This window comes from Cervus canadensis, chromosome 16 (genome assembly GCF_019320065.1).
Source record: "Cervus canadensis isolate Bull #8, Minnesota chromosome 16, ASM1932006v1, whole genome shotgun sequence".
NCBI lineage: Eukaryota > Metazoa > Chordata > Mammalia > Artiodactyla > Cervidae > Cervus > Cervus canadensis.
Window position 1 is genome coordinate 29835670 of NC_057401.1, and position 24035 is coordinate 29859704.

General features: G+C 41.2%; 1 protein-coding gene across 3 annotated transcripts in view; it reads left to right on the forward strand.

Annotated features, from left to right (window-relative positions):
• Positions 1 to 4139: 4139 nt before the first annotated feature.
• Positions 4140 to 24035, forward strand: part of CCL28 (C-C motif chemokine ligand 28) — a 32797-nt gene continuing 12901 nt past the window's right edge. The window contains exons 1-3 of one of the 3 annotated variants that reach the window (XR_006273438.1): positions 4140 to 4307; positions 16612 to 16738; positions 20011 to 20208. Coding sequence is in view for 2 of the 3 variants with exons in the window: in XM_043489119.1 (XP_043345054.1) it covers positions 4238 to 4307; positions 16612 to 16738; positions 20011 to 20203 (390 nt within the window). In the remaining variant the exon portion in view is untranslated. Of the gene's footprint in view, positions 4308 to 16611; positions 16739 to 20010; positions 20733 to 24035 lie in introns of those variants that run through there. The other 2 variants (XM_043489119.1, XM_043489118.1) reach the window with 2 other exon arrangements.

The following is a 24035-nucleotide window of genomic DNA, read 5'->3' on the forward strand; positions in this document are numbered from 1 at the left end:
ATAGGTGTGTAGGTTGTCTTTAATATTTTGCTATTAAAAATGCTAAAATGAGATTCTTATGCTTCCATCTTTGCATACTTGTGGTCTGTATCATAGAATAAACTCTGATGGTGAAAATCTTATGTCAAAGAATAGCTTCACATTAAATTGATGAGTATTACCAAATTAGTGTCTTAAGACTTTGCACCAAATTACATTCCTAACCACTGGTGATAAATACTAGCTTACACACTTTGATATTTGCCACTTTCATAGGTGAAAAAATGTATCTCACTTTACTTTTTTTTTGCGTAAGTAGTTTTGAATGTTGAATAATGCTGAGTAAAGTTTATAAGCCTTATTTCTATGAACTACCTGTTCATATCCATAGCCAGATTTTCCATTAAGTCACTGGCCTCTCCCTTATTGATACTCAAGATCTCTTTACATAATAGCCCTTTGTCTGTTGTCTTACAAATGTCACACCTCCCACCCCCGCTACATGCACCTTTATGCCACTTGTCTTTTACAGAGTTTTATTTTTCTGTGAAAGAATTTCACTTTTTATACAGTAAAATTTTTCATTCTTCTTATTTTTGAGTGTTATTTTATGAGTCTTTTTTAATGCTCAGAAAGTCATTTGCTGCTCCACTTTTTTAAAGTTTACATTTCCTTTGGATACCTTTATGTTTTAACTATTTACATTAAATACATAGTACATCTGGAATCTAAAGCTTCGGCTTTATCTTTCCTACATGGTTAACCAGTTGCTGCAAACATTTCATTGAGTAATTCAGTTTTTCCTGAAGTAAAATGCTAACTTTACTATGTGTTAAATTCATACAACATTCTATTTTCTGGATTTATACACTGGTGTCTTGTGTCTGCTCTGACTCTTTACAATCTCTTTTGTTTAATTTACTTACTTTTGGCTGTGCTGGGTCTTCGTTGCGCATGGACTTTTCTCTAGTTGTGGGGCGGGGGCTTCCCATTGTGGTGCCGTCTCCCGTGGAGCGCAGGCTTCTAGGCAGGTGTGTTTCAGTAGCTGCGGCGCGTGGGCTCAGGAGTTTTGGCTCCTGGGCTCGAGAGCACAGGCTCAGTAGTCGTGGGACATGGGCTTAGTTGACCCACAGCATGTGAAATTGTCCTGGACCAGGGATGGAACCTATGTCTTCTGCGTTGGCAGGCGGATTCTTTACCGCTGAGACATAAGGGAAGCCCCTACGATAACTCTTCATGATAGTCAATTTACAATATATTTCAACACCCAGAAAGACTAGTCATCACTCACAGTTCTTCTTTTTCAGGTTTTCTGGAGGACATTCTGTTTTTCTTAGAGTTACTATTCTGCTCTGATTCCCAATTTATTGACCGATCTGAGGCAAGTGACTATATTTCTATATGTCACCATCATAAAAAATGAATGCTATTGGACTGAATCTGGATTATTTATATATATATGGAAAGCATGAATGCTAAAAAAGAAAAGTTATAAGTTTAAGTCTGGAACAGAAACTACAGTGTTAACCAGGAATAAGGATTCAGTGAGAGGGAATTTCCCTACCGAGGCTCCCGGGTCATACGGTTTCCACTTCGTCCCGCATTTGCATTCTCTGTTCTGTTTACTTTGGCATACCTGACGCCCAACCCCGGCACACTTTTAGTTAGAGCCCAAGTCAGAAACTGCAGTGCTGCAAGAGACCCAGCCTTGCACTCCTTAGAGCCATCTCAGCTGAAAGATGTTCTATCTGGTTTCTAAAGAATACAGATTTCTGGAATATCACATACTCACTCTCACTCGGTCACCCATCCTTGGCCCTTGTTTCAAGTCGACAAATTCCCTGGTGGGTGAAATAAATAAATAAGTATGTGTGTGTGTGTGTGTGTGTGTGTGTGTGTGTGTGTGTGTGTACAGGCTATATATATATGTATGTTCTGGCTTCCCTTGTGGCTCAGACAGTGCGTCTCATGTTGGGGAGCATGGCTCTAGGGCATGCGGGCTTCTGTAGTTGTGGTGCGTTAGGCTGACTTGCCCTGAGGCACGTGGAAACTTCCTGGACCAGGGATTGATCCTATATCCCCCTCATTGGCAGGCGGATTCCTAACCACTGGACCACCAGAGAAGTCCTCAAGTGGTTTTTAATAACTAACCATCCTCCATGCTTTAAGGAAAACTCAATGTGTAATTTTTCTTTTCTGTATGGTATAGAAAAATAATTCCTTCTGAGAAATGACCATTTGAAATATTATTACTAGTTGGACTACAGATATTCAGAAGAGGCCACAAGTACCAACAGTGGACTTCTGTGACCGCATTGGCAAGATTTTGCCCATGTAATGAAGGCTTATTCGAATAATCCAATTTCTTATTGTTCAACACAAATCCTCTAGTATTTGCTGCACGCTGAGTGAGGCACTAGGGGTATAATGATGAGTAGGACACAGGCCCGGCCCTCACTGAGTCCCAGTCTATTACAGGGCAGAGGCACACACGTATTTACAGCAGTGTGAGATAAGCTGGCAATATATATTAAAAATGTGCATACTCTTTGAGAAGTTCCATTTCTAAGAATTTAAAAAAATTTTGAGATGAGTGAACAAAGTACATACAACTGATTATCGCAGCATTCCCATAACAGGAATAAACACCAGAAAATGACCACAACTGTAAGATTGTTTCTTACATGTGTGTCTGAACCCGCTCTTGAAGCTCCTTCCCAGTGAGTTCTGGCCCATGTCTGCCTGATAAATACCCTTTGACACAGAGACACAGGCGCCCAATAATCACAGCTTGCACCATATTCTCTCCAGACAGAAATTCCATCATTCAGTTTTCCCCTCACGCCAGTCAAACTGATCTGCTGGTAGATGTCAGGTTTGCTTTATAATACCAGGCTCAATATATCCAAATACCATTTTGGCATATAATCAACACAAAGTTATTGACAACATATTTTATATTTCTTTGTACCAAATCTTTCAAATCTAGTGTGTATTTTATAGGAGTTCCCTGGTGGCTCAGATTGTAAAGAATCTGCCTGGAATGCAAAAGGCCTGGTTCGATCCCTGGGTCTGGAAGATCTCCTGGAGAAAGGAATGGCAACCCATTCCAGTAATCTTCCCTGGAGAATCTCATGGACAGAGAAGCCTGGTGGGCTACAGTCCATAGGGTCACGGATAGTCGGATACAACTGAGCCACTAACACTTTGTGTGTGTATTTTACACTTGTAGCTTGTGTGAATTTGGACTAGCATATTTCAAATTCAGGGGGCCCAGGTTCGATCCCTAGTCAGGGACCTAGACCTCATTTGCCACAACTAAGACCCAGCACAGCCAAATAAATATTTTTAATAAAAAAAGGGGGCCTACCGCATGACACAGTGCAGTCAGAGGAAGCTTGGCAGGACTTCAGAGATCATCCAGTGGATTTCTTATTTACACAAAGGTTAAGAACATTTGCTGAAGTTATACAACCAGTGAGTAGAAAAGGTGGGAGTAGAATCCAACACTCTCAGTTTACCCTAGAGTTTTATTCACAAAGCTGATTAGTGACAAAGTTGGACTAGAACCCCCCATCCCATACTTCCTCCTGGCTGCTCACACCTGTACTGGGGCTCTTTTTTTTTTTTAAATCAAGCATGGCCCCTCTACCTGTCATATTACCTTTCTCCTAAATAGTGAGGCTAACAGCCTCACTGGAAACACGTTGGCTGCCAACCAAGACCAGAGTGGAGTTGAATTTTCCCATCTTTCCACCAGATAATGCTTTTTATGACTTGCCACCTTTGTCCCTAGAAGCTCAGTTTCAACAAGCTACTTAAAAACCCTGATTCCTTTATGGAGCGGTTCTCAATAGAGGTGTCCCTCAGAATCCCCTATGGAGCTTTTCTTAAGACTCAAATTACTGGGCCTCTGCTCCAAAATTTTGATTTATAACTCTGTGCAGGAATTCATGTAGGCAGGTGTTTTTTAATTGTCCCCCAGTTCTGGGGCACACTTCCAAACTCACAAGAACCTCACCAGATGGCAGATCACCACTGCCATCGCCTGAGCCCCAGGTGGTGGAAAACAGCTCTGGTCCTGAGAAAGAGCCCAGTTTCAAGGAAAGAAACATGAGAAAGAGGTACCCTGGCACCTCCCAGGGCGGGGCTTTCTGGCTTGCTTTCCTCCACGCTCTTTCTCTGCACCCAAGGACTCTTTTAGCCTCATTTCCTGATCTCACCGCCTCGCCTCTGCTGCTGTTGCACTCGGGGGCAGATGGGAATGCAGCAGACAGGACTCGCCCTCCTGGCTTTGGCTGCCTGTGCGGCTTTTCGCCCCTCGGAAGGTGAGTGGGGGGTCCGGCTATCTCAGCCTACAATGGAAGGAGGGGCTCTGCCTTCCAAGATGGAGCTGGAAGGAAAGAGGTACTGCCAGCAGTTAGGGGCAGGAATTTCCAGTTATCTCCATGAGAATGGCATACATTTCAATCCCTCATCTCCAAGAGGCAATTTCAGAAAGGAACCTCATTTGAACAGGAATATCAGTAATTTGCCACCTGTGTAATTTTGAGCAGTGCTTCCTTTTTTTGATGATACTATCTTAGAAAATCCCCCAGTAGAGGCTGAACGAGAGCCTATTAAAGGCTGTCTTCAGCTATCTCCCCCTCACTCTACCTGCTAAACTGTCTAAATACAAGTGTGCACATTCCTGCAAGAAAGATAAACTTGACCTCTGGTTTAGGGTTTCGTAAGTTGCAAGCTTTCAGACCAAAGTCAGCCCTATGGATACTGAAAACCAAAACTTCAGTCTGATCTTACAAAAGGGACTCAGGAAAAAGGAGTTTGAACCATACAAATTATATCAGAGAGAACTTCTATTTTGAGTTGCTGGCATCTATATGAAGATTATAACTGCGTTTGGACTGGAGGCAATCTTTTCTTCTGTATTTAGGAAACCCTAAATATAGGTATTTAATACTTGACTGATTTGACTCTTTTCCACTATCTTCTTTTCTGAAACTTTACCCTGAATAGATTCTCTAAATTCAGAACAGAGGTAAAATGTAAATTTTGTTTGGTCTGCTTTTTGAAAACTTCAGGCAGCATTTTAAATTGATGGTTTCACACACACATAGTTGTGTGTACACACATACAAACTGGATTTTAGGGCTTCTCCTGAAAAATCAGGTCTGGCAACACTGGTTCCACTTTCTCTGGCAAGAATGAATAGAGCATACTATCCCTTTGCCATTCACCTGAAACTATCACAACATTGCTTGTTAATCAGCTATACCCCAATACACTATAAAAAGCTAAACAAACAAACAAACAAACAAACAGCTAAAGCAGACTAGCCTCTTTCCTTCTCTGGACAGAGAGAAGGACATCCTATTAACTGCTTGGCTATTAACATCCTATTAACTGCTTGGCTCCTGTAGGCATTTGCTTAGGGACTCCCAATATAGCACCCCAATGTGCAGAACTTTACTAATGAGCACAGTTCTTCATCTCTATCCTTCTATTTTATCAAGGCAAAAAGATTTTCATTTTATGTTTCTGTAAATTTTTCAGAAAATTTCACCATTGAGATTTTAGGACTCAGATCCGTTGTTTCCCAAAAGTCTACCAGCTAAGGCTTCATTCCTAGTATTGGCAATGCGATTTTTTTTTTCTCTTTTCACATGAAGCTTTGAAACAAAGGTGTATATGTCTCCCCCATCAGCTTCTTGGCCTGTTTCTAGCCTTCCCTGTGGCAGAGGCAGCAGCAGCACTCCTCCAGGAGAGGCGGGAGGGAAGGGCAGGCGGAGGGGGCAGGGTGATGAGGAAAGCCCTGCCAGACCCAAGGCCAAGGTCTGCTTGGGAATGAGTTCTGGCAAAGTGGGTGGAACAACAAAACACTGGGGTGTTTGAAAAGGAACAGTTGGTGATGATAAGAAAGAGCTGAGGAGATGTGACTGTAATGTTCTGAGTTAGTCTCAGGGCTTCTCCTAAGGTGGTTTGTGTGTTAGTCACTCAGTCATGTCCGACTCTTTGCAACCCCAGGGACTGTATCCCACCAGGTTTCTCCGTCCACGGGATTTTCCAGGCAAGAATACTGGAGTTTGTTGCCATTTCCTTCTCCAGGGGATCTTCCTGACCCAGGGATTGAACCTGGGTCTCCCACATTGCAGGCAGGCTCTTTACCATCTGAGCCACCAGGGAAGCCAACGCAGTTTGGGTCACAGGAAAATCACATTGTCTGGGAAGCTCCAAGTTTCTGCCGTTTAGAAATAAGTGATGTACCTTCCTTTTTTTGGTGGGACATGTATTAATAAAAAGTTAACCTTAAAAGTACATCCCAATATATATTGTTGTTCAGTTGCTAAGTTGTGTCCGACTCTGCAACCCCATGAACTGCAGCATGCCAGGTTTCCCTGTCCTTCACCATCTCCTGGAACTTGCTCAAACTCATGTCTGTTGAGTCGGTGATGCCATTCAACCACCTCATCCTCTGTCGTCCCCTTCTCCTCCCACTTTCAATCTTTCCCAGCATCAGGGTCTTTTCCAATGAGTCAGTTCTTCACATCACATGGCCAAAGTATTAGAGCTTCAGCTTCAGCATCAGTCCTGGTGAATATTCAGGATTGATTTTTTAGGATTGACTGGTTGGATCTCCGTGCTGTCCAAGAGACTCGCAAAAGTCTTCTCCAACACCACAGTTCAAAAGCATCAATTCTTCGGCACTCAGCCTTCTTTATGGTCCAACTCTCACATCCATACATGACTACTAGAAAAATCGTAGCTTTGTTAGTTGTACCTTTGTCGGCAAAATGATGTCTCTGCTTTTTAATATGCTGTCTAGTTTTTTCATAGCTTTTCTTCCAAGGAGCAAGCGTCTTTTAATTTCATGACTGCAGTCACTGTCCAGTGCTTTTTGTAGGAAGCTTCCATTCAAGGGTCTGTGCGTCTCAAGTGCCCTGTGGAGGTTGTAAGGAATGCAGGCTGGGAGGAAGGTCAGGATGGGAGGAAGGGAGGTGAACACTCCCTATGGCTATTGTCTTGGGCTCAGGGAAATAAGGAAGTGGTCTGTGCCGGTCTGAGACTTGGAAAATATGTTTTGTTTCGTAAGGCATTAAATGTTCCATTATCTTAATGGTGCCTACAGTGGCCATCTTGACGTGATGGCTTAGTAACTGGCATTCACCAAATGTTCTGTATAAATCAGGAAGCGGTTGACTTACCCATAATTAAAAGCCTTGGATTCTACCCAAAGATAGGGCCATACTCCACCCCCAATGAGGTGGCTGCCAATTCCCAGAAATCAATTCTGACTCCATAAAAATGTCTATTATTCAATGGCAAAAAGCCAGATTCTTTGAAGCCACAATCCAGGGTTTGTGGATCTTACTGTTTTTATTTTACATTAAAGACTAAATGTCCACTTTGTCCAGCAGATACAAGTTGGGGGATTTTGCTTCATTGAGTCCCAAATTGGCTTTCTTCAAGTTTCTTCTGATAATCTGCCTTCTCAGAGTAGGATGGCTCCTGATTAGAGATATGTGCTAGGGACTTGCTGCTTGAATCCTGAAAGAAAACTTCATCTTTTGTTTGTTTCAGTTATAGCAGATTCACTACAGAGGGTTGCCAAGAATATACATCTGTGCTTGTAAACTGGGACTCTCCATTTCACCAGGAGTGGTCCCCAAGAGGCCAGACATGACATGCCCAGTAACTTTGGTTTCTCTTCAAGTTTGCCCTTCAGTGTGTTTTGTTCTGTTTTTAATTTACTTTTATTTTTAATTGGAGGATAATTACAATGTTGTGATGGTTTCTGCCACACATCAGCATAAATCAGACATAGGCTTACATATGTCTCCTCCCTCTTAAACTTCCCTCATATTTGGTTTTTTTTTAATGTTCTTTTCTATGTTTAGAGAAGCAGAGTGACTTCTTATAATACAGTAGCAACTGTCTCAAATTTCAGTCATATATGGACTCCTTTAAAGAAAAAATTCTCTTTATTCTTAATGATGACATTTAAATTATTTTACTACATCACTTGATGTATAAACATAAACCAGGCATAGTCCCCATATATATGTGTATATATATATATAAATATATATATATATATATATAATATATTTGTTGTTGTTCAGTCACCAAGTTGTGTCCGACTTTCATTCATTCCCTGTTACACAAACATCATCTCAGGGCTCCAAGAAGTATCTGGGAGGACTTTATTTGGACACAGCAGTTTCATGCATCATGGCTTAGTGAGTCCTTGCCTATGTGGTATAGCAGTGGACACCTTTGTTTGTAGGTATTTGACGTATGATTTGGCCCCATTAAAGTATGAAATTCAGTAGAAGGGGAAATGTGTCCCCAACCGACTATAATTGGAACATTTAAGTGCTGTCATTCTGTTTTTTTTTTTCTTTCACTTAAAAAAATTTTATACCTATTGCCATTTTTAAATTGTACTTGTAGACTTGAGATACTGACAGAAGCCAAGTGAATCTTTCTTATCATTTTCAGCTTTATCCTGGGAATATTTCTCTAACAATGGCATGTACCTTTGCTCTGTTTCCATTCTACTGTGTTCTCTAAAGTGTTACTTGTATTGGTGTTTTCCAAACTGCATTTCTAATAAACCCCCAGGGGACACCATACCATAGCTCTGAGAACCACACTTTGAGTAGCCATACATCTAAGTAAGAGAGGAAGCTGGGTCACCTCTCTACAGTAACAGAATCCTTAAAGCTCAGAATCTAATTGTTATATCACGAATTTGCAGTGTTTTACTGTTGGTCTTATAAAGTCTTGAGTAAGGAAATAGTTAAAGCCTTCTCTTAGTGACCAAAATTGGATCACAGACATAAAGTCAAATCAGAGACTTGTAGCAAATTAACCATTCAACTCTCTGACACTTAATACTGGAAACAACAATGACAACCCCAAAGCAACAGGAACATTGGCAATAACACTATAGTAAAAGATAATGCTTTTAATGAGATACTAGTAACACCATCTTTAAAATATTAAATACAATACAAATGATTTGTCATATTGAATTAACCCCTAATTACTTGAGGGTGGGAGGATGGTATGTTTTTTAAAAAGCACTGTGCAGTTTTAGGACACTTGGGACATAAGACCTTGACCAAAAACTTATTTTTTAAAAAAGGAAAAGAAAAAAAAAAAAAAGGAAAAGCACTAATGCCAGGCGCTGTGCTATGTGGTGTGGGCATAAATATATGCTGAGGGAGTTCACAGTCAAAAGGCATAGTCATATAAACCCTAAAATTTATACATATATAAAATATATAAAACCAGAAAAGCACATGGTACCATAAGACCTCAGATCCATGGGGGGAAAGGGCAAGACTGGGAGCAAGGAGGCAACTGGGATGCTCAGTAGTTCAAACTGATGAGGTCTGGAACTTGGGCAGTGATAACAGGGACGAAAAGCAGGAAGACAAATCTGAGAAATGTCCAGGGAGTAAAATTTACAGGTGTTTATGACTGGCTGTGGAGTGCAGGAAGAGGCCATGATATACAAGTTTCTGGCTTGGGTAATGGTAAATGATGGTTAAATGAGATGCGGACCCCGGTGAGGAGGGTATTCGTTTGCATTTGAACCCAAGCGATGTCCTGTAAAAGAAGACTGTCGAAACAAACAAAAACACCAAACCTGACACAATATCAACAACAGTGTAAGATTTTTTTTTTTTAACCTGCGTGCATCAGAAACGGGTAGATCAAGCAACAACAACAACAACAACAAAACTAACGGAGGTGGGAAAGATATGCCCAACACATCTGCTTTCCTCTTCAGCTCCAGGAAGGGCCGCCCGGGACGCCGAAACGCGTCCCCTGGAGTTGCGGGGCAGAGGCGGCGAAGTCCCGGCGGAGGGCGCAGGTGCTTGAGGTTCCCGGGGATCGCGGCGGCGGAGCAGGCTCGCGCTGCCCGGCGTCCGTGGGCCTGTGAGTAGCCTCGCCGGTCGCAGGATGCCACCCTCCTCCAGGCGCAGTCCTTGTTATCCTTGACCGGGGCTCCGCTCCCAGTGCTCTCCCAAACGTGGGCTGAGACAGAAAGCCGCCCAGCAGGTTGCGCAGCCGCAGAGCCTGAAAAGCGGCCGGACGGGGCCCAGACGAGCTGCAAGCACCACCCGCTGCCCAGGGCTGGCGCTGCGCTCCGCTTCTCCCCTTCCGTGAGCTGGGCCCTCCGCTGCAGCACCGAGTCTCCCGACCCGTGGCGCCCTCGCCTACAGATGCGTGTGCTGGGACAGCCGTCAAGGCTGGGACACCGTTCTGCTTGTGTCTTTTCCCCATTTTTGTTTTAGTTTTTCCTCTGATTTTCCTTTTCTAGGGACGTGAGTGGAACACCTGTCAACTGAAGAAAATGCAAACCGTGAGAGTTGCCAGTTAAGTTTTATGTGGGACAGTATGAGGACTGTACCCTGGGAGACAGCACCTCAGCTAGCTCTGAGAAACTGTTCCAAAGAGGTCGGGGAAAGAGAGTCTGTATGTGATTTTGGTAAAGGCGGACTACATGCAATCAAGTACATAGTTTTGTGGAAAATTTCTGCTGGACTCCTGCAACTTCTGCTAGACGTGAGAAACAATCATCACCATGAAGAATTTTAGTGCTTTTCTAGACAGGAGGATCTACAAGAATTGCACTCATAAAATCAGTTCCTGAGAATATCTGTCTGAAGACCTGTCCTGCCAGTTTCCTGGAGCGGAGTGCCTCATTTCTGCTCTCCCCCCTGAACTCCTTCAAGGGGTGTTGGAGGTCAGCAGCTGCAGTCCAACAGGATTTAATCCTTGCAGAGGGAGATGGCAAGCACCCATGGCAGGTGCCAATTTGTGGTTGGCACTCAATTATTTTATCCTGTTTGTGTTTTAAATAAATGCGCTTATGCTAGACTTAGCTCTGTCCCACCATTATAATAAATACCATTTCCATTATTTTCCAGAATTAATATTTTGTGATTCGCATTTAGCCTGAGTTGAAGGTATTTTTTTAGTTTCTGAGCAAATGGTATTTGTAAATTTATAAAAACATTATTATTTAGATCAAAGTTTTTAAACGGTTACTTTGCACAGGAGCTGCCTATTCAAAACTCTATATAATGGAAAAAGAACTCTTAACTACAAATAATGGTGTAATGTAGGGGAGAGGAAAAAACAGCTTTCGTTCCATCCTTCTAGGTTCTTTACTAGGACCCCTATAACAAAAGACAGATTAATAAGAAAAAAGCATACAAGTTTATTTAATGGGTGCCTTCACAAGGAAATGAAGACTCAAAGAAGCAGTTTGAGTCATGGCTTTTATATAAAGTTGGACAAAGTGGTAATTTGTGAAAATGTGAGAAAACGAACTTGAGGTAAGGCAGTTAAACATGGGAAAGCGACGAGGAAGATAAGGGTTAGTTTAACAAAGTTTGTACAGATTTTCCTTGGCTGCAACTTCATGTCTCATGGAGACACCATCTCATTTCACCCAATAGTTTGGAAAATGCTGAAAATTTCTTTCTTCCCCAGGTGCAGGGAGAGTACCTTTTACTTGGAAGTTTTGTGTCTTCTTTTAGGAAGGTCAGCGTGCCCTTTTTGCATCTGCTGTTTTTCTGCCTTTAACTTAAAATAATTAACATGCCAGAATGGAATACTTTGGGGTCACGTGTTCTGAATTCTTTCAGGGACAAAATATTAAAAATTGTAGATGAAATGGACAAATTCTTAGAAAGCTATCAAAATTGATTGAAGTTATAGAAAATCTAAATAAACACGTAACTCTTAAGGAAACCAAGTCAGAGTTGAGCATCTTTTCTTCAGATAGACACCAGGCCTAGCTGGTTTTAGAGGTTTTACCAAACAGTGAAAGCACAGGTACCTCAATTCTTGTCTTACACAAACTTTTCCAAATAATAGAAAAATAGAGAAAGCTAACTGATGCATTGTTGGTGATTAATGTAATGTTAACACTCAAAACATTCAAGGATGACTTCAGGGGATTAAAATATAGACTAATCTTGTTTATGAGTATAGATGCAAAAATATAAAAATGAAAAAATAAAAATGATTTTATAGTTATATTAATTATTGAAATCAGAGGACATTCCTGATGGTTCTTTTCGGGGGCTGCACTGGGTCTTCGTTGCTGTGTGCAGGCAGTTCTGATGAGCTGGGGCTGCTCTCTCGTGGTGTGCTGGCCTCTGGCTGTGGAGCATGGCTCCAAGCCTCTAGAATACTGACTCAGTAGTTGTGGCTCCTGGGCTTAGATGCTCTATGGCAACATAGGATTTTCCCATACCGGGGATCTAACCAAACCAGTGTACCCTGCATTGCAAGGCAGATTCTTAATCACTGGACTGCTAGGGAAGCACAGACTGTTCTTTAAAAATGGAAATATTCTGACAGGAAGTTGCATGAGAAAACCTCTGGGGGGTGATGTTATCTACAAGAATCTTACCTTCGCCCTAGTCCTAACCATCCCACAAGCTTCATTGCCTAACTTGTGTACTCTTCAAAGGATTCTGTCTTTCTTGGCCTATTGTATTTCCAGGTACCTCCCTAGGGCACCAGTCACACCTACAAACACCAAGTATGCTTGCCTGCCTCTAGTCTTTTGATAGTTAATCTGATAGGTTAAGTGATCTCCAGGTGAGCCCATCTTGCCTTTATATCTGAGAAATGTCATCCAGTTTGTTAAGTACATATAGGTCCCCGGTGCTTTTCTGGGTTAAAGCTGTGCTTTTAATTGATGTCAGCATTCAGATAACTTGAATTCTTAAACACACAAGTTCACCTATGATTCTTAATTCCCACATAGCTTTTAAAAGTCCATTTCAGATTTTTTTTTTTTTTAAGTGATGGGTACCTTTATTTATTTATTTTTTTAAATTAGTTGGAGGCTAATTACTTCACAACATTTCAGTGGGTTTTGTCATACATTGATATGAATCAGCCATAGATTTACACGTATTCCCCATCCCGATCCCCCCTCCCACCTCCCTCTCCACCCGATTCCTCTGGGTCTTCCCAGTGCACCAGGCCCGAGCACTTGTCTCATGCATCCCACCTGGGCTGGTGATCTGTTTCACCATAGATAGTATACATGCTGTTCTTTTGAAATATCCCACCCTCACCTTCTCCCACAGAGTTCAAAAGTCTGTTCTGTATTTCTGTGTCTCTTTTTCTGTTTTGCATATAGGGTTATCATTAGCATCTTTCTAAATTCCATATATATGTGTTAGTATGCTGTAATGTTCTTTATCTTTCTGGCTTACTTCACTCTGTATAATGGGCTCCAGTTTCATCCATCTCATTAGAACTGATTCAAATGAATTCTTTTTAACGGCTGAGTAATATTCCATGGTGTATATGTACCACAGCTTCCTTATCCATTCATCTGCTGATGGGCATCTAGGTTGCTTCCATGTCCTGGCTATTATAAACAGTGCTGCGATGAACATTGGGGTGCACGTGTCTCTTTCAGATCTGGTTTCCTCAGTGTGTATGCCCAGAAGTGGGATTGCTGGGTCATATGGCAGTTCTATTTCCAGTTTTTTAAGGAATCTCCACACTGTTCTCCATAGCGGCTGTACTAGTTTGCATTCCCACCAACAGTGTAAGAGGGTTCCCCTTTCTCCACACCCTCTCCAGCATTTATTGCTTGTAGACTTTTGGATAGCAGCCATCCTGACTGGTGTGTAATGGTACCTCATTGTGGTTTTGATTTGCATTTCTCTGATAATGAGTGACGTTGAGCATCTTTTCATGTGTTTGTTAGCCATCTGTATGTCTTCTTTGGAGAAATGTCTGTTTAGTTCTTTGGCCCATTTTTTGATTGGGTCATTTATTTTTCTGGAATTGAGCTACAGGAGTTGCTTGTATATTTTTGAGATTAATCCTTTGTTTCTTCATTTGCTATCATTTTCTCCCAATCTGAGGGCTGTCTTTTCACCTTACTTATAGTTTCCTTTGTAGTGCAAAAGCTTTTAAGTTTCATTAGGTCCCATTTGTTTAGTTTTGCAGATTTTATAGTTGTCTGGGTCACAACTGGGGCTGCCCTGGTGGCTCAATGCTAAAGAATCTGCCTGCAATGTGGGAGGCCCAGGTTCAATCCCTGGGTTAGGAAGATTCCCTGGAGAAGGGAATGGCTACCCACTCCAGTATTCTTAGCTGGAGAATCCCATGGATAGAGGAGCCTGGTGGGCTATATCCATGCGGTCACAAAGAGTCGTGACAACTAATAGAGGGTTCTGTGTAATAGTAACTGTTCATTTTTCTACTCCCAGGGTCTGACATACTGATTCAATATAAAAGAACTTGGAGACACATCTATAGATAGTATTTCATTTATAAGAATTCACATAATAATTCTTATATAGTAAGATGGGTGAATGAATGGATAGTTACATGAATAAGCCCAAAACCTTGTTTGGGGTATTAAAACAACTTTACTTGGAGAATAGCAGCACAGTGTAGCTAAAGAAAGGAACTATTAGTTTCAGGAAATCAATGCATTAATAAATGTGAGGAGAACCAGTGTTCTGTTCTCCCATTGCCCTTTAAAAAAAAAAAATTGAAATAGGTAATTCCTTGGCAGTCCAGTGGTTAAGATTCAGTGCTTTACTGTCATGGGCCTTGCTTCACAGTTCAGAGTGGCCAAGAAAAAATGGCATTTAATGTAGAGAGTTCACCAGTGGCCTAGTGGTTAGGATTTAGGGCTTTCACTGCCTTGATCTGGGTTCAGTTCCTGGTGGGAGAACTGAGATCCTGCAAGCTGTGAGGCACAGCCAAAACAAAAACAAAAATGAACAAAGAAAGTATATAATTCAGTGATTTTTAGTATATTCACAGAATTGTACAACTATTACTGCTATCTAAATTCAGCCTGTTTCATCACCCCTTAAAGAGACCTTGTATCTGTTAGCAGTCATTCCCCATTCCCTCCTACCCCCACCCCTGGCAAACACTAATCTGCTTTATGTCTTTATGGATTTGTCTATGGACATTTCATATACATGGGATCATACCATATATGGCTTTTTAAACCTGATTTCTTTCACTAATAATCTCGTCTTGTCCCAAGATGAGAGACCTCTGTGGCTTAGAGCTGACACCACTGAGGGATTTTAATCCTAATTTAGGGGCTAACTTCTGTCTGTTAAGACTGCCACCTGCAGCCATAATTTCTAACTTTTTAAAAAATGTATTACCCACTTGGAGGAATGCGGAGCATAGAATACTGTGTGTAGGTAGCATGTGCAGGAGGAATTTGCAGATATACATTTTAGTAGGGGACTAGGTTTCCTTTCATATTTGTGTTGCCCTTTTCTCCCTTTATCTGGGTCACATAAGTTTCTCCTAACTTGACTTCCTGCCCTAATCACACCCCACTTATCCCTACTTGCTCATCACTGCAAGACAAAGTTTTCCAAAACCCTTCTCTTTTCTCGATCTTTAATGGACTCCATTTCAAAAAAGATAAACCTCCTTAGACTAACATTCAAGGCGTCAATGGTGTGATGTCAGTCTATCTTTTGAACCATATCCTTCATCAATCAGCTTCCCAGTAGCTTAGTTCAGACAAAGAGGTCTCTTTTTCTGTATTCCCTAAGTGTGTCCTGTACTTTCCTATCTCAGAACTCTTGACCGTGCACTTCATTTAGCCTGGACAAGTCTCCATTTTTTGCCATCCCTCCAAATCCTCAAAGATTCAGTTAAGTCCTTCCTGGGCAGTTAATTTCAAACCTGCTCCAGGGACCCATGTGGTTGGTCCCCTGTGAGTTTTTGGGACACTCTATCAATCTTGCTTCTTTAAGCAAGTCCAGTCGCAACACCACTACCCTCATGTTCCCTTGCTTTATGTCTTTGTTTGTGCTTAGTTTTATCTCCCCAAAATACAGTGTGAGTTCTGGAAGGTGGAGGTGTGTCCTGCTCTGTGGTCTGTGTACACAAAGCCCCCAGTAAGTGATTGCTCCTCCTTCAAGCAGGTTAACATTCTGTTTCTCTGGAGTCTCCAAGATAAAGCCAGGCCAGTGTTCTATAGATGGGGAAAAAGTGGAAACAGTGGCAGATTTTATTTTCTTGGGTTCCACAATCACTGCAGATGGTTACTGCAGCCACAAAATTAAAAGATGCTTGCTCCTTAGAAGAAGAGCTATGACAAACCTAGATGGCATATAAAAAAGCAGAGATACTACTTTGCCAACAAAGGTTCATATAGTCAAAACTATGGCTTTTCCTATGGTAAAACCATAAGAAAAGCTATGGTAGTGATGAATAGATGTGAGAGTTGGACCATAAAGAAGGCTGAGCACCGAAGAACTGATGCTTTCAAATTATGGTGCTGGAGAAGACTCTTGAGAGTCCCTTGGACTTCAGGGAGATAAAACCAGTTAATTCGAAAGGAAATCAGTCCTGACTATTCATTGGAAGGACTGATGCTGAAGCTGAAACTCCAATACTTTGGCCACCTGATATGAAGAACTGACTCATTGGAAAAGACCCTGATGCTGGGAAAGATTGAAGGTGGGAGGAGAAGAGGACGACAGAGTTGTCAATGGTGGTCGCAAAGAGTTGGACCTGAGTTAGCGACTGAACAACATGTGTTCTATAAACCATACGATTTCACATTTCTTTCTTTTCTTCTTTTAGCCATACTTCCCATTGCCTCCAGCTGCTGCACCGAGGTTTCACATCATATTTCCAGAAGGCTTCTGGAAAGAGTGACGACATGTCGCATCCAGAGAGCTGATGGGGATTGTGACTTGGCTGCTGTCATGTGAGTGCTCTTTGGCAGGAGGGCTAAACCTTCTGAATGACCATTTCTCCACTAGTGAACCATAGGTTGGGGAGACTCTGCCTGCTCCCCAACATACAGATCATTATTTGAACAAGAGAGGAGAGGATGTCCAGAGCCCCACGTTAGCCCTCCGCATCCTGCACTGCAGTGCTCTGGTGAAGGCGAAATACTTTTAGTCACCAGACAATGTGCATGACTTTCCTCAGCCAAACGAGGGACGTTCTGAGTGGAAAAAGATTAAAATGAAAAAAACAAATGAAAACAGAAGGTGATTCTCTATAGGAACAGAAACGATACAAGTTTTCACTTCAACAATGGAAAATATGATCAAAAGCATTTTAAAAAGGACTCAATTTTAGTTAAAGGGAAACTATGAAGCCAATCATTTGAATCTAAAAAAACTTCATTCAAGTACAGTTTTATAAATTGACACCTCTGTGCTGATAAGACATTGAAAGATATAGAGTGCTTATGACTTGGTAAGATGGTTACTTCTCAAGTAAGATGAAATTGGACTATGTCTTATTTTGTAATCATAAGTTACATGATTACATGATAAATCATCTCTTTTGTGTTTCCTTACATTCGACATAAAAAGTTAAATGTTCTCTGTTTCCAAATTGTTTTACTACAGAACATGTTTTTACTTATCCAAAATGTAGTCCCTTAACTATGTTGTTTTTTTAAACGTTTTCCAACTTTTGGTGCCCCCAGTCTTCCTAATTTTAGTTTAGTGTGTTTAGTGGTATGTCATCTCAATTTTAATTTGCTCTTCTTGAACATTAGTTCCCTTGACTTTGAATATGTACAAAGACTATAAGGTTTGAGATAAGTGTTTCAGATGCAGAAACCATTGCAAGCATTGAAATGGCAATTCCGAAATAGTATGCATTATTAATCTCAATTAACTAATACAACTTAACTCACAGTGAGTTAAATTTATTTCACTAAATTTATTTCATTGTCCTTTTCTGCCTAGAAATAGGTCCTTTCTTTTCACACCCTTTACACAATCACTGTAATAGCTGATGTCTGAGACAGCAGCCTGCTTGTTTAAAATTTGTCTACAGTGACTTCACTAAAGAGTTTCTAGCTCTTTCTACACATAAACAAAACACAAAGGTGTATATCTTGGGAAGAGGGCTGAGTTTTCTTGAATCACATAGACGTCATCTGTTAGGAAGAAAATTTAGAATTATTGAATAAAGTTGTTTGGGAGGCTTGAGTATTTTTTCAAAAATGGTTGTTGAAAGGCTATTGTACTTAGAGAAATGGGCAAAGAAATAAAGTTTAGGGATCAATTATAGTTATAATCTATGCAGGGCCTTCCTTCAAAATCCACTGGACTGTCACTAGCTACTCTTATGTGTAAAAAAAGAAAAATCGAGAGATCAGCCTCGTGGTTTCCTAGCATCAATCTCTTCACCTAGAAATTCACAACTGAGGGGCTCAGTGCCCACCAGAATATTATGGAATTGGAGGAGGGCAGGGAGTGTGAAAAAGGCTACCCCCTTATCCTGGTGGAGACACGTGTGATACAAGTATAGGTTTAAGCAATCTTTAAATTTAAGGGTTTTAAAACACCAGCACATCTTGGGTCTGAGCACTATGTTTTGGCAGCTGATTTTTCTGCTTGTATTACATTGAGGGTTTGAGGCCCCACTGAGCATGCCTTTGAAATCCTACATGGCAGGTGTTGCTGTGTTCCTGTGCTTCCCTCCTGCCTGGATCCTCTGTCTGCATTCCCCATCCAGGTCTCTCCTGTAGCCCCAGGGCCAGTGCCCCTGCCTGGGGCCTTTCACTCCCCAAGCAATGCTGGCATTGAGTCCTAGTTCTCTCCCTTGCAGCCGATGGGCTTATCTGGCCGTCAGTGGGGTCCTTCTCCCCTGAGTGTCTGCTGGGATTCTTGCTGACACCACAGGGTAAGGAGAGAATTTAGTCCTTTGGAAAGGGTAGGAACTTCAGCTCTTTCTTTGTTGTTTTGTTTGTTCTCCATGTTAGTGCTATAGCCAAGTTTTCTCCTGTAATAGCTTAAGGCAAGCCAATGGGCCACAGGGAGAATTAGCTTTTCTTTTGAAGACCTCTCAATCTAATACACTTAGAGATGTTATTAAGATGCCTCCTATTAAGATGCCTCACTTCTTTTAAGTTAATAATCCCACATGCTTTATTATGCTCAAGTGTATTCAAGCCTTTCCCAACTTTTCATCCCATTTCAGAAGTCCCCACATTAGCTGATGTTTCCTCTTGGGTCATCTGGAGAAACAGCAGCCTACTTTCTATCCCCACTTGGTTTTTTTCCCAAGGAGAAGGGTGAAGGGTTTCCATTTATCCAGATACAGAAATATTGTATATGTATAACCAGCAGGATTTGTAACAGTTAATAAGAGCTGGATGGCATCTGATGGGGAATTAAAAGTCATGTCTATTGTAACAAGAAATTCTTAGGGTTACCAGAAATTGTGAATGGTGTTCTAGGATTCTCCTATGCCAGTGTCAACATTTCATATAGAAAAATGAAAACGAGAACAAATTCTGAGACATGGTACAAATATATATTATAGAAAGATTGTTTTGTTGAAACACAACCAGATTGTCCTTATTTTGAACATTTTCCACCTCATATCTACAAGTAATTATTGAATTCCTGCTGTGAACAAGGCCTTTTCAAGATACTTCCAGACTATTCTCCCTTCGAGGAGCATAACACCACAGAAAAAGAAGAGAGTCTGAAACAACTACTCAGATAAAAGATGGCAAAAACTAAGTGCCAGAAGACAGGTAACTGAGGGTCACAGAGATTGAAAGAAAAAAAGAGGCTTTTAGCTGAGAGGATCTAGAAAAACCTCATGGAGGAGGATGTGTTTAAGGTGGGCAATGAGGAAGTCATTGGTTTTTTTGTTGAGTGCTTGGAGTCAGGACAGAGAATTGTTTTCACATGGTTTCTCTCCCTCCATCTCTCCCTTCTTTCACTGCCCTCCTCTTCTTTCCCCCTCCTCCTACCTCTCCCCATCTCCCTTTTCCTCCTCCTCCTCCAATTCCTCCTGCTGCTCCTTTTAATATTTTCTTTGGATGTCCGAGGGACCACAGGCAGCGCTGTACTAAAGATTCATCCTTGTGGTCCTCAGCTTTAGGATTCAGTCTGTGTCCAGACATACACCGTCCCCAAGTGGGAACTGCCTACAAGTTCACTAAGTTGTTACTTACTTGTCCCGTCTATCAGTGATTTTTTTTTCTTCCCTTCTTGCCAGCCTTCATGTCAAGCGCAGAAGAGTCTGTGTCAGCCCGCACAATCACGTTATTAAGCAGTGGATGAAAGAACAAGCAGCCAAGAAAGAGACTAAAGGCAACATTTGCCATAAGAAGAGACACCATGGGAGGAGGAACAGTCAAGGGGCGCGTCAGGAAAGACAGGAAACACATGGCCATAAAACGCCTTATTAGAGAAGGTACAGATGAAGCTACACAGATGAGTCCTGAGGGAACTTGGCCGTGGCTGGTTATAAAAGTATCATGCGAATGTTCCTTATTGGGAGCAAACAGGGCAAAACAAAATATATTTTTCAAGGGGATAATTATACAGATGCAAACATCGCCAATAATATACTCAACTGAAAAAATGAAGTGAAAAGAGAATACTTACCTTCACATAATATTTGAGGAGCAGCATACAGATCTAATTTCTCCAACTTTTTTACTAGGACGTTTTCCAAATCTGCAAAGAAGTTGAAAGAGTGGTACTGCGAACATCTGCATGCCTTTACCTAGATTAATCGTTCTTAATATTCTGCCATATTTGTTGTTTTCTCTCTTCTCTCCTTGTACATGTATATATAAAGCATTATATACACAAAGTTACAAATTTTTTCCTGAACCATTTTGAAAACAAGTTACAAACATCATGACACGTCACTCCTAAATTTTTTTTAGTGTTTCAACTTGACATCCGTCAAGAACAAAGATATTTTCTATAGAATCATGCCATCAGCTTTATACCTAAAAAGGCAGCAGTTTAATCATCTATATGATATAATATATATGTTCATATTCTATAATCATATATATGTTCATATTCTAATATATGAATGTATATATGAAATATAAACATATATATTCGACCCAGGGATTGAACCCAGGTCTCCTGCATTGCAGACAGATTCTTTACCATCTTGGGAAGGTCCCCTGGAGGAGGCCATGGCAATCCACTCCAGTATTCTTGCCTGGAGAATCCCATGGACAGAGAAGCCTGGCGGGTTACAGTCCATGGGGTCGCAAAGACACTACTGAGTAACTAACAACTTTACTTTTCAGGATCACATTCAGATTTAGCATTTTTGGTAAGAATTCTTCCTATGTGAATTTGTATATTTCCTAGTGCACTATTTAGAGTTTGTGAACAGTGAAGTTCATTTTTTACACAGAAGACTTTGGATTGACAAATTCTGACACTTAAAAAAAAAAAAAAGCCTGGTTTGCTCTGGGAGCCACCTGCCTCCTACAGTCAATTGTTGGAGCAGACTTGTCAGGGGTCCAGAGATGGGTCCTGTGTGAAATGATTTCACAGTTTCCTAAACAAGGAGCCTACATCCTTTCATTCCTAACACACCTTTACCACGCCTTGTGGGTCGATCCCCAAGGTTCTGCTAATCCTTTGGCTTCCTTGCTCACAGAGGCTGTAGAATAAGAGGTAGTTTTCGTCAACAGCCACCAGATGGCAGGAGCAGAGCGTGCACTCAGCCAAGCATCAGAAGTCTGGCTCTCCTCTGGGCCACCCCCAGGCAGTGGCGGTGCCAGGATGACCCAGAGGTGCTGAACCTGATATAAGCTAAAGCTATCACCAAACGACAGTCGGTCTAATATTCCTCATGAACACTAATTTAGCATCAGTGAGCTTTGTATTGGTATTTCTAATTTTTTTAATTTTTTTTTCATTTATCTTTATTAGTTGGAGGCTAATTACTTTACAATATTGTAGTGGTTTTTGTCATATATTGACATGAATCAGCCATGGATTTACATGTATTCCCCATCCCGATCCCCCCTCCCACCTCCCTCTCTACCCGATCCCGGTATTTCTAATTTTTGAATGAAGAAATCAGAGGCTTATGGGGTAAAATGACCTCCCCAAGGGCACATGGTAAGTGGCAGGGACAAGCCTTGTGCCCACGTCTCCAGGTCTCCTGTTCTCCCATCACCCCAGCAGTGGGCCCCAGAAGCTGTGCGCCTACCTGGAGGTGCAGAGGAGGACTGCAGGTAAAGATCTGTGCCTCTGGTGCTCCAAAAGGGCCAGGGATGCCTGCGGACAGTTTTACCTGGGTCTAGAATGAAGAACGTTGCTCCTGGCCTTGGTGACCCTGATCCTGGCAAAAACCGTCTTCATAAATTAGAAAGTGCCCCAACCCGATTTTATTGAGTTAAGCACAATGAAGGAGATTTTATTGAGTTAAGGCAGTGAAGGAAATTGCACACTGTTCATGGCCTTTGTTTTGCAAAATCTCCCTCACTAGTGTCTTCTTTCCAACTTAAAGACAGATTTTGTCCAAAAATACAGGCTTTTCCCCCACTCAATTCCATCATGCTTTTTAATACGATAAAATGGGTAATCCTGAGGAAAATGATTCCTAAATAGCTTAGTCTGTTCCACTTGCTTTAATAAAATACCACAGACTGAGGGACTTATAGTCAGCAGACATTTACTTCTCACAGTTCTGGGGGTGGGGAAGTCCAGGATGGTGGTGAGGCAGATTCAGTGTCTGGGTGCGGGGGCTGTCTTCGGAGCTGAAGACTGCTGACTACCCCGTCTCTGTGTCCTCACGTGGTGGAGAAGACCGGAGGCCCTCTGGACCCTCTGTTACAGGGCAGGAATCCCAAAGACACCACCCACTAATACCATCCACTTTGGGGATTAAGATTTCAACATACGAGATTTTTTTAGTTTAAGTTGCTCAGTCGTGTCCGACTCTTTGTGACCCCATGGACTGTAGCCCGCCAGGATCCTCGGTCCATGGGATTCTCCAAGCAGGAATACTGGACTGGGTTGCCATTCCCTTCTCCAGGGGATCTTCCCAACCCAAGGATCGAACCCAAGTCGGGGGACACAAAGATTCAGACTGTAACACTAAATACTCTTTTTTGATCTCATAGTCCTATCATCCAAGTGTCTTCAAGTTTCAGGTTCTAAAAACTTAAAAAACTCACATTAAATTTGTAATGTAAATATAATATTAATTAATGTATTGTAAATTAAAAATTAAATAATGTAATGTAATTACATTAAATCTCAGTTCAGTTCAGTCTCTCAGTCGTGTCTAACTTGTTGTGACCCCATGGACTACAGCATGACAGTCTTCCCTGTCCATCACCAACTCCTGAAGTTTACTCAAACTCATGTCCATTGAGTTGGTAATGCCATCCAACCATCTCATCCTCTGTTGTCCTCTTTTCCTCCTGCCCTCAATCTTTCCCAACATCAGGGTGTTTTCAAATGAGTCAGTTTTTCACATCAGGTGGCCAAAGTATTGGAGTTTCAGCTTTAGCATCAGTCCTTCCAATGAATATTCAGAATTGATTTCCTTTTGGATTGACTGGTTTGATCTCTTTGCAGTCCAAGGGACTCTCAAGAGTCTTCTCCAACACCATAGTTCAAAAGCATCAATTCTTTGGCGCTCAGCTTTCTTTATAGTCCAACTCTCACATCCATACATGACTACTGGAAAAACCATAGCTTTGACTAGATGGACCTTTGTTGGCAAAGTAATGTCTCTGCTTTTTAATATGCTGTCTAGGTTACATTAAATTTAAAATAATAAAATAATAACTTGAGAGTAACTTAAAAGTCAATTAATTGATCTAATTAATTAATCATAACATAGGGAATAATACTATTAATAAATAATGAACAACATTAATGAAAAGCTAAAATGAAAACATTGGCGTCTAATCCTCTCAACAAACTTGAACTATTTTCAGTTTTGTTTTCCTTCCAGTCCAGATCCAGAATTCTACATACTTTTTTGTAGCTATTAGGACAGTAAGTTTTATGCTATATTTTAGAATTTTTATTTTACTGCAATGCAAATAAATGAAACTTTCTATAAGGGAGAACAGCTTCTTAAAGAAATTCCATTTGACAGGGTATCATATGTGCTTATTTAAACATTACTGTGTCACCAATACTGCACTATGAGTAGATCACCTAGGTTAACCCTCTAAGGTTTTTTTAGATTACATTTTTATTAAAGCAATGCAAGTGTGTAGTAAAAAATAAAAAAAGTGC